Below are 10,890 nucleotides of genomic sequence, written 5' to 3' on the forward strand. Positions count from 1 at the left end.
AGTCTATTTGGAGTGTGTTGCATGCGTTGGATGGCTGAGAATTTCCCTTTTTAGATGAGTTGAGAAAGTCTTAAAGACACACGGAGGTGAAGACTACTATTTATCTCTCTACATATATCCAGTTACCTCCCTACGTATCTATTTGAGTATTTACAGGTCGCATGTGATACCTGTAAGCGGTGCTTGCTAAAACTTATCTCCTCGCTTCATCTTATTCTTTTCTTCACATCTCTTCAATCCTTCCTTCCCCTCACTCTTCCTTTCTCACTCTTTCTTTCTTTCTTTCTTTTCTCTCAGATGGGAGAGACATGACTGTGTAACGTTCCCATGGTATGACGCCTCTCCTTCGAGTAGAGAAGATGCCGATACTTCCTTGGCGTATGAGAAAGCCTTCTCTACAGAGCGCTCATGCGAGCTCTCTGACTCCGCCAAGTCACGCAGACGTTCCTCTCTTTCTTCTCTTCAATCTTCTTCTTCTTCTCACACCCTTGGAGAGGAAGAAGAAGAAGAGAATGCCTTAAGCTCTGTCTCACTTTCCTCAGAAGAGAAGATCATCTCCATTGATAAGAAGGACACATCATCTCTCTCTTCAAGCCCCTCCAAGAAGATTGTTCGGATGAAAATTCGCAGTCTGAAAGAGAAGAGTTGCATGCGATTACTTCCCTCAGGAGGTTCATGGGGGCTCTTTGGCGCAGGCACCATTCCTCCAGGTGTAGATACAGTTGTCGTGACAGAAGGTGAATTCGATGCTATGTCTGTATATCAAGCGACAGGTCTCCCAGCTGTGTCGGTGCCTCTAGGTGCCCGTTCATTGCCTATACAGGTTCTACCTTTCTTTGAGAAGTTCACGAAGATCATCCTCGTAAGACAAGACGAATCGAGAGAAAGAGTGACACATGGGAAGGGATACTCGGTTTTGCATTTCTCTCTCTCTCTCTTTTTTCTTTCTCGCAGATCTGTCTCTCTCTGTCTCTCTCTCGAATCTCACTAGGTATATGTGTATATAGTGTATGTGGATGTATAGTCTGTGGACGTGGTCGTATGTGAGAAGGCTACACTTGGAGGAGGGTGGTACGCTTAGGGGATAAGTGTGTCGGTGTACGCAGAGTCTGTATTGATATAACTCCCCATGTATACGCATATGTATAGATAGGTATATCCACGGGTGTGTATGTATGGAAAGTAGAGGAGCGCTTATGTGGATGAAGCGTGTGAAAGAAGCGCATTTCTATGAGGTAGTTAGATGCATGTATGTACATCTTTGTACATAGGTACATACATATGTAGATAGCTATACCCATACATACATAGACACACATCTTTGTACATAAATCTTCATCTCTCCGTTCATACGAATATACATACGCATTCATACATACACATACACCTTCATACACACATACATCTTCATATTTATATATATACATGGGTATTTACACATACACATACATATTCATACATATTCATTCACATAACCCCGCTACACATTTATAGACCATGCACAGATATCATACACTCTACCGACACACAAATACTTAGGGAGCTCTTCAAAAGTCGAGATTTCCCGAATAGTACCATCAGTAGTAGTCGTCGAAGTCTTAGTCGTAATAGTGCTGCTGGTGGTGGATGATGATGATGATTATGTCTCTCCTTTTTTGTATTTCGTCAAGATGAAGTGGAGGGCAGGTGTCACTCCGTTAGCACACATGAGCCTCTATTTACCATCTTACACCTCTCTCCCCAAAACTCCCTCCTATTACGAAGAGCAACTACGCTTTCTCAATTCTCTCTTTCTTTCCTTTCTTCCTTTCTTTCTCACTTCTTTCTTCTCAGTGGCTGGATGAAGATGCTGCAGGTCGAGAAGGTGCGGAGCTCTTTGCATCGAAGCTTGGCATCGGTCGATGCTATCTTGTACGCTCAACTCTTGCTTACGAAAGTCTTTTACGAGAAGCTTCTTCTCTCTCATCTCTCGAGAAGGGGGGTGTCTCTTCTCCTCCTCCTCTGGATAGCGACAATACTGACGCGGCGAGAATCGCCACTCTCTCAATGAACTCTGAGAAGAAGAAGAAGAAGGACGGACCAAATGAAGCAGAGAAGAAAAAGAGGACATCTAATCTAGTAGTGGGAGAAGAGAAGGAAGAAGAGAAGAATGAGAAGAATCGAAGCGAAGGAGAAGATGAAGAAAGAGAACAAGACAGCGTCAATTCTCCAGATCTTTCTCATCTCTCATCTTGGTCAAAGACACCTACTACAGAAAAAGAAACCGCTATCACTAACGATAGATGACTTGATGATTCACAAGAGAAAATGAAGGGAAAGAAGAGGAGATGGGACAACGAAGCCTCCAGCGGAGAACGATACGATAGACAAGAAGATACAAATGTACTTACTCTTCTCTCCCTTCCTTCCTTGAAAAGAATGTGAACTAAATTGCATGCAAAAGGAGACGAATGAACATATGTCCTTCCAGCTGACCCTTCATTCATTTAGACAGCCCCAGTGATGCATAAAAAAAAAACAATGTAGATAGACACACGTCTCGTATGTACATATCGCTCTCTCTCTGCATATATGTATATATATATATATGACAGGCTCTAGCTAAAAGAGAAGAAGACCTAAGAAAACAACCTCGAAAAGTCTTTCTACATGTTCATACTGAGTCCCGATACCCTCAGCATTTCTCCGTAGTGAAAACGAGAAGAGGAAAGAATACCATACATGTCCCCACTCTCGTCCTGGCTATTCAAAACAAAGACAGGAACTACGCTCAAACAGATAGATAGACAGAGAGATTGAAGATAGATAGATAGGAAGGCTTCTTGGTCTCAACAGATAAGGTTAGTGATGCGGTGTGAGAAACACCAAGGTTCTTTCATGTATAGAAGGTCTCCATACCAGCAGCACTATTCAACTGTCTTTCTCACTTGGCTCAAGACTATTCCCTTTCTCTGATGAGAGAGTTTCAGATTCACAAGAAGATGACAAAGAGGAGAATGGAAGGGAAGCAACAGTCAGAAGAGATCTCGACAAACAACGCTTTCATCTTACGTGCAATCCATGCTTCTGCTCCTCGACCAAAGGTTTTCGAGACTCGAGAGAGAAATTCCTGACACCACAAAAACGTACAAAGTGCCTCCTTTCAAATACACCCCTTTTGATCTTATGTATTCGAAGACAGAAAGAGCTTACAGACCCAAGAAAGCATTTCATAGGAGACCTTGGCTAGCTAGCCAGCTAGGACGACGAACGAGAAAAGACTGAACTACTTTCCCGTTGTGATGACTACCGCTCTGTTGGTAACATGAACTTCGAAGTGAAACGATATAAAGACAACAGTAACTCATTCTAAGAGAAGAAGAAGGAAAACGAAAGGAAGGAACAGGGGCAGCACATGCTAAAGGAGAAACTGTAAAGTTGACATTTCGTCTTGCATTAGAAAAAAACTGGGATCACGTAGAACAGTGACAAGGATAAAACTAGACACGAGCACGGACAAATAGTATGAAGGTGGGTCATCTATAGAGTCGAACGTCTTTCCAAGAACCTATGAACAATATAGAAGAGACACAAGACAAACCACGGTAACCCCTAGGGGGACGACCTTTCTTTCCGTGTCTAGCTAGCCACATGATGAGCAGCGAAAGGTAGAATGAGAAAAGGACGCAGCAGGTAACCTGAAGCACTTGCGACGAGAGATAGAACGACTTATAGAAAAAGACGACTTCCTCATGAAGATATGAATCTTACCTCAATCAATCGAACAACATACCGAGGTGGAGCCGTTGCTAATAGACGAAAGACTTCTTCTATTAGAACAGGAAGAAACTGCCCAGAAGGAGAACAAGACATACAGAAGCATTCAAGCAGATATAGTCAGTACATGGAGACTTGCAACAAGAGAGATAGAGACAAACAACCAATGGTGGGAGGACTACAAGAGCTTTTCACTTCTAGAGCTTGTGGAGTAACAAATCAATATGATCAAGAGGATACACTATGTATCTACCTGAGGAACTTCTTAGGGGAAACGGTGTGCAGAAAGAACAAGAGAGACGAAGTTTCTCATACTCGTGTCTCGATGTAAGAGCCAGAAAACGAAGAAGCCGTCAAACCCGGAAGATGACCGCGTAAACACATCCTCTTACCACTTTCCCGATTCAGAAAGATTAGCGAGAGAAAGATACGTCGGAGTTTAGACACGGAGTCTGAGTAGACAGGGCAACCAAGCCTTTAATTCCAGGGATTGGAAAGCGTAGAGCAGGAAGACCAGAATCGAGAGTAATAGAAAAACATGGAAAGACAGAGTAATTCGGTAGAAGGTCTAAACAGAGAGATGTGTGTCTTTTCTTCGTACCTCAAGAACCACAGGCTTAACCGCATTCGAAAGACTGCGAACTTCTTCTTCCCCCGTTACGCCATCACCTGCACAGAAGTGTCAGGAAGAAAAATTGTGCTGAATGAAAAAACTGAAGAACGGAAAGAGAAAGAAATCTCTACGTAGGTACACACTGACAAGTATATCCACTCGTACGTTTCATATCATTTGCCTTCTTTCCACAGGAGAGTGTGACAACCTTCATTTTAGTCTTACACAAGACTTCTTCTGATTGATGGTGATTAGCGATGACGGTGAACAAGTCACGGGGAAGACGCGCAAACTGAACTGAGGCGAAGGGACTCAATCAGTGAGAATAGCAAACGCCCAAGCACTGCGGGTGGGGTGCCTCTAAGAAACGAAGGAAGGACAAGCAGAGAAGATGAGAAACAGACTGGATAGGGAAAAGACAGCAGAATGACGTCTGTTCATCTCTAGTCACGACCAATCAGACGAAGAGCTGTGTACGACTATGATGAAGGCTATGACTATCTCCTTTGTTGCAAAGAACGCAAACAATATGACAGATTATGAGTGCATACACTCATCCGTGTCTATCTACCTACATACAAGAATACACGCCCATACATGTATATAGATACAATCTAGAGAGAGAGAATACAACGTAGACACAAGAGGGAAGTAGATGTACAGAGACAAGCCATGAACACTATAAAGAAAGTCTAAAAGACCGGACGCTTTTTTCCGAAACGTCGTCATCGAGAATCCGATGAAGATAAGAAAACGTCAAGAACACCTACGTGCCTGTCCGTGAATACCTTGACAACGGAACATTTACCACTACTGCCCTCCCTCTCCTTCTCTCCTTGAGCATGAAAGCATCTCTACATGAGCAGTCTCTCCCTGTGTGGCTGGTTGTGGTTTCTATTTGTAAGACGAGTCTCGGACAGAGAGGTGAGGCAGAGGGGAGGAAAGAACTTAGAAAGGACACAGCAGCAGAATTTCTTCTGTTAAACACCTCAATGTGCATGCATGGACCACCTCAATCAACACAGAATCCTTTCTAGTCACTTGAAGAAGAAACTGACGATGACGCGGACGAGGCCTGTCAAGTCTCTAGCGCACGAATGCTCCCCGCCGTGTTCTTCTCTCCCATGAACTTTTAAAGTCTAGCGGTCAACCGCTACGTTTTAGAAAAACCGAACAAGAAGAAACCAAGCGCGTGTCTATCCAGTCATTGAGAAAAGGAACAAGCGGAAGGACAGAGGTGAAGAAGAAGGAGCAGGAAAGAGAAAGCGACTTACACCCACAGAAGTAAGTACAAGAGTCTAGAAAAATGAAAACAACTTGAGCTGCTTCCTTCTGCTGGACATACACTCCAACCCTTGCTACAGTTAAGGCCTGCAAGATTGCAGAAAAAAAGCAGTAGACAGGCACCAGGATCGAAAGGTAAGAACCGCCAGCCACGCTAATGATCCGACAGACCGGAGAACGCAGTAAAGAAACCTATGCAACCCGTCCCCACGTGTAGCAGCTAAGCGGGAGATCACATGAAGTTACTCCTGTTTTCTCTCGGACAATGCAGTGCGGAGATGTATGTACACTCTACCGTACCTCAGTGTTTCCCGAATATGTCCCCTGCATGCATTCGTACTGACATGTACCATCTGGTATTGCATATACTATGAGAGAGAGATGCCTACCTCTTGAGCGTAAGGTCTGGAATTGACAACGTTTGCATGCGAAGTCCAGATTCGTGCCACGTGACCTACCGTAAGGCCGTGATTATTAAAGCCCCCTCCATATTCGATGTCGTTACAAAAGACACACACATACTCCCGCAAGACTGCAGATCTTAACATTTGATATAGGGATATCCCGGGACTGCATGCATCCATGCACGCATGGTTTTCGAAAACTAACAAACAGGATAACTCTGTCTCAGTTTTGTACTGTAGTTTCTGCGCGATAGAAGACACACATGCTGACGCACCGATATACACTTGTAAGGACAACCCTTCTATAAGGTATCTAGAAGATATACACATCTGCAGATCACTCCATACAGATACGAAGGGATGCAAATACACCAGGACAGTATTTGGAGTGAAAAACAACCACGCCGTGCCTACTGAGAGTGAAGGAGATTCACCCGCGCGAAGATGCACGATGTACACAAAAAATGTGTTTCTTTTGCCTTGGTACTTTTCCTCACCTGTTGTATGGTCTGCGGAGAAAGACTAACGAGTAGAGGACAGTATCGGATGTACCGATTCATCATACCGTAGCAGTCTTCAACCAGATCACAGCAAGCATCGATCTTCCCCTCGTTACCCTGAGCATGCAGCCCACCGACATATACACGACCAATAGAGCCACGTACACTGAAACCAACAAGGTCTACGTATACAGACATACAACATATGTATCCATATGCATGGCACGTATATAGTGAGGAAAAAGGATAGACAGATAGATTGAGGATAGTTAGGTAGACTGAAGATAGATAGACAGATGAATCAAAGATAGATAGACAGATGGGTATACGAAACCGGATTTCGCATAGTTCAAGGCGAGTCCAATCACGAGGCTTATGCTATCTCGTTCCTGTCGCTTCACCGATCAACAAAGAGGATGAAGGACAAGAGAGAGGATCGACAAGAGACAAAACAAGGAAAAAAGCTTCGGAGACGACTAGGATGGGTTCGGGTGGCACATAAGTCTCAGACGAACTTCGTCGCTAGAAATCAACGACGTAAGTACCTGTTACTAAGTGAGTAGAAAAGCAGGCCTTCCTTGTCTCTAGCTAGAAGAGATATGCTGGAGATGTTTTGAAAATAGAAAGTTTCAGTACCACTGGAGGCATATATGTGTCTACTCCATCACTCTCGAATAGAAGCCTGGAGAAGCACTACACATAGCGCTATGTACGACAGATGCGTAGAGATGAAGGCTGAAGGATGATCGGGCTTGGGGTAGTAGCATGTATATGTACAAATATATAAAGACAGTGATGTTCATATCTATCGTGGCCAAATCATACGACGCCCGACAGCTCAGGAGTGGACTACACAATAATACACCAATTGCCTTGCTCTGTGTAGTGAACGGACCGCATCGCGCACGCCCTGCGATGGGAAGCAAAGCACAGGCATGCCAATCTGAAGTAGAGATAACTGCAGATACATATATATACATATGATACGGAAGATGTGGATATACACACATATACAGATACAGTGCGCAAGATAGACGAATGTATAGACACATGTACGTATTAATATATATGTGATGTGCATGATACATATATACAGACAGATATGGTGTGCAAGATATACAAATAGGTAGACATGATAGACTGCAAATCCGCCGTCTCACAGAGACAATGTGAACTGACGGTCTGGAGTCTACACGAGCGTCGATGCGATGACGTACCTGCTTTTCGATAGTCTGTAAGGCCTGCTGACTCAAGTGTTGAAATAGAACCTAAGAGACGAACCAAGGAAACAAGCAGGGATGACCAGTCCTCCAGCGGGACTGAACGGGTAACCAGAGAGCGCCACGGTGCCATCCGGATGTATCGATCTATGTACGGACACATGTAAGAAGTAAGTACGCATCGTAAACCCACACATGAAGTCTACGCAGTTTTGTCCCAGTAAGGCATTGACGATTTCTGAACATGCAGGGTCTCTCTTTGAAGGTCATGCATGTTCAGAACGGCTAGTGAAGACACTTGGCAACTGAGTGACAAAGCCTTCCTTTCCGTTAGGGAAGGCCCTGTCACCCAAGCTTTCTTCTGTTGCCTCCTTTCCTTGGTCCCCCCCTCCCCTCTGTGCAGTGCTTCTCACCAGGAGCATTTGACGGAACTGCGAGTCATTTCCATACTCCATAGCTAGCCATTCAGCAGCATAGAGATATGTACAGTGAAGTTCAATTTGAGAGTTCGCTTGGATAAGATGAAGAAGCTGAGGAAGCTCCGATTTGAAGTGAGGCCCCGCAGACCGTACACCATGCTTGAGACATCGTAGAGCTTTCTCTATGATACGTTGGTTTCTTGGAAATGTACATAGTCCTTGCTGCAACAAAGGCCAAAGACTCGTCGTGATAAAAGAGGAGACACGCGTCCTTCTATCTTCGTCAAACAACGCAGCCCCCGAAGAAGAAGAAGACGAGGATGACGATGGAGATGATGAAGTGCTGCTTCCGCTTGTAACTCCAGGGATGACAGCATCTCTAAGAGGAGGTGAATAACAGAGAGAGAAGGATGGATAGCTCAGAGTTAGCCGGTCAGCGAAACAGTAGACACAGACACGTCTTTGTGCTTAAAGTTTAGCGTTTATCTTTCCACAAGCTAGCAATCCCGCTAGGTAGGAAGCTCCACAAAGAACTTATCAATGTTAGACAGACCTGAATCATCTTCATCACGACCACTCGATGGTTGTAAAATCTAGTCACACCACCGGTAGCAGGCAGGTGTATGTACAGTCGCAGTAGCAGTGGGTTTCAACTGCTCGTAGCACCGAAAAAAACGCATGGCGTAACAGGTGAACCTCCTCTCAAAGAAGAAGAAGAGAACCTCATCGACTTGTGCTCCCGTCAATGAAAAGTATTTCATGAGTCGCGAACCTCATCAACTTTTCATCTTCAAGATCGGTGACGTTCCCCCTGTATGCAGAAATACATATGACTGTCCTAGGCCAAAAGCTGTACACCAGGGGGCTGGCTGTGTTGTATCGATCGAGTCCAAGCAGCAACTTCGGACCTGAGAGAAAACGGCGAAGAAGATCCTTTAATCCTCTTCCCTTCTTCTACGTGATGGCGAGCAAGGCGATGCAGTCGACTATGCACATCTCCAGGACTGTAGAAAGTTGTTTTACCTCAGCACAACCGCAATATGATCTAAGTAGCGACAGATGGCATTCTCGTTCAATCCTTCTGTTTGTCGTAGACCTTCTATGGCTGGCTCGCACAGCGCTGACAAGACCTGTCACCCCGAACAAAAGAAAGAGAATAGCAGCACGATGCTGTATGCAGAGACACATGTTTCATGAGACATAGGTAAAATCAAGTCTGTATTGAAACGAGTGTAGAGGACTGAAAGGACAGATGATACATGACTCCTCTTGACATACAGGGTCAAAGTGACCTTGAAGCCTTCTTGTGCTATTCTGGAATGGAGTGTGTTGTACCTGCTCCAGATCATCACGAATCTCTCGAAGAAAAAGCAATCCTCGATCGACCGGGAATTCCACGGAGGATACAGGAAACTTCACTCATATTACTTTCTCTCTGTCTCTCTCTCCCTTTCATCAGGAGAATCTTCAAAGATGCGTCGTAAGTACTGCTTTCCTCTATATCTCTCTCTCGTCTGCGACCCTGTAGCAGTCGTCGTAGTAAAGGGCAATACCACGGGGACCACTTCTGCACCTCATGCAGTGGAGAACAAGAGGATAAGAAGACAGTAGAGCTGTACAAATGAAAAGATCGACAAACCACCTAGCACTCACTAGCTGGTCTAGTTTCCTTTCTCGTCTATTTAGAAGACGAAGAAGAGCAGACTCAAAGAGCCAACCTGTACCTCCCCCAGGACAAAATCCGGTCCCTGACACTGCATGCGCGGAACATCACCACCAGATTACCCCCATGCAGTGTCACAGCAACATCAGAGGAATCCTTCACAAGCACCCAAGGTCTGCTGATCCTGTGTGCTTTTAAGTCACTTGAATTTAGACAGGCGGTCGGTTGCCTCGTTTAATGAGACCACTGATAATGGCCCAGAGAAGTTGAATATGAAATGAAGCAAAAAGTGTACTTTAGTCCTTTGTCTGTTGGACTAGTACACTTTTTGCTTCATCTCATATTCAACTTCTCTGGGCCATTATCAGTGGTCTCATAAAACGACGCAACCGGTCAATTGTCTAACTTCAAGTGATTTAAAGATCACACAGGACCAGCAGACATTGGGATCATCTGTATAAACCGTCGAGACAAGGAACGTCTTCTGAACCTCTTCTCTCCCGTCTCCGTCTCTCTCTCTCCTCACCCGAAGGAACGTTGGTGTATCTGTCAATTTGCCTGTCACGGAAGCGACACCTTCAAGGACGGTGACCTGGACCTGAAAGGATGATACATGACAAGATGTGCTTACACCATACACATGCAAGTAGGTAGACAGGTATATACACGTGCATTTACACGAGACGCCTACCACCCAAGCAAGACACACCAAGCTGGTGGCAGACGTTCTTTGCACGGTGTCCTAACTTACAGGCTATACAAGGTGGACAACGACAGATAGAACACATATGAAGAGGAATGCAGGCCCTCGCCTTCTCTCGGTACACGCGGTACTCTAGTTATCTGTCGCCATACACAGAAGTTCTGATGTTCATTACTAAGGCTCCAGTTAAGATAGGAAGAGTTATAATTAACATAAGAGCCGTAAAGATAATGGCCCAAATATACAAGATATTTGCTCTGTTAGCACTACTTGATCCTAAAAAGCGTTCATCCAGATACTAAACAGGTGCCAGGCCAACAATGATCCA

The 10,890-nt window shown here is 44.7% G+C and overlaps 2 protein-coding genes across 2 annotated transcripts in view; one reads left to right on the forward strand and one right to left on the reverse strand.

Moving 5' to 3' along the window:
• Window positions 1-2,286, forward strand: part of CSUI_005933 (helicase) — a gene marked incomplete at its 3' end in the record, with an annotated part of 6,317 nt that extends 4,031 nt beyond the window's left edge. The window contains exons 3-4 of the mRNA XM_068066099.1: window positions 298-862; window positions 1,834-2,286. Coding sequence (XP_067921929.1) covers window positions 298-862; window positions 1,834-2,286 — 1,018 coding nt within the window. The remainder of the gene's footprint in view (window positions 1-297; window positions 863-1,833) is intronic.
• Window positions 2,287-2,932: 646 nt separating this feature from the next.
• CSUI_005934 (transportin) overlaps window positions 2,933-10,890 on the reverse strand; it is a 13,702-nt gene continuing 5,744 nt past the window's right edge. The window contains exons 2-10 of the mRNA XM_068066100.1: window positions 10,386-10,457; window positions 9,220-9,326; window positions 8,191-8,575; window positions 7,775-7,825; window positions 6,555-6,674; window positions 5,644-5,740; window positions 4,358-4,425; window positions 3,751-3,828; window positions 2,933-3,109 (exon numbers count right to left, since the gene is read on the reverse strand). Of these exons, the coding sequence (XP_067921930.1) occupies window positions 2,972-3,109; window positions 3,751-3,828; window positions 4,358-4,425; window positions 5,644-5,740; window positions 6,555-6,674; window positions 7,775-7,825; window positions 8,191-8,575; window positions 9,220-9,326; window positions 10,386-10,457 (1,116 nt within the window). The 3' untranslated portion in view covers window positions 2,933-2,971. The remainder of the gene's footprint in view (window positions 3,110-3,750; window positions 3,829-4,357; window positions 4,426-5,643; window positions 5,741-6,554; window positions 6,675-7,774; window positions 7,826-8,190; window positions 8,576-9,219; window positions 9,327-10,385; window positions 10,458-10,890) is intronic.

The sequence above is a fragment of the Cystoisospora suis genome (assembly GCF_002600585.1).
Source record: "Cystoisospora suis strain Wien I chromosome Unknown contig_2939, whole genome shotgun sequence".
Taxonomy (NCBI): domain Eukaryota; phylum Apicomplexa; class Conoidasida; order Eucoccidiorida; family Sarcocystidae; genus Cystoisospora; species Cystoisospora suis.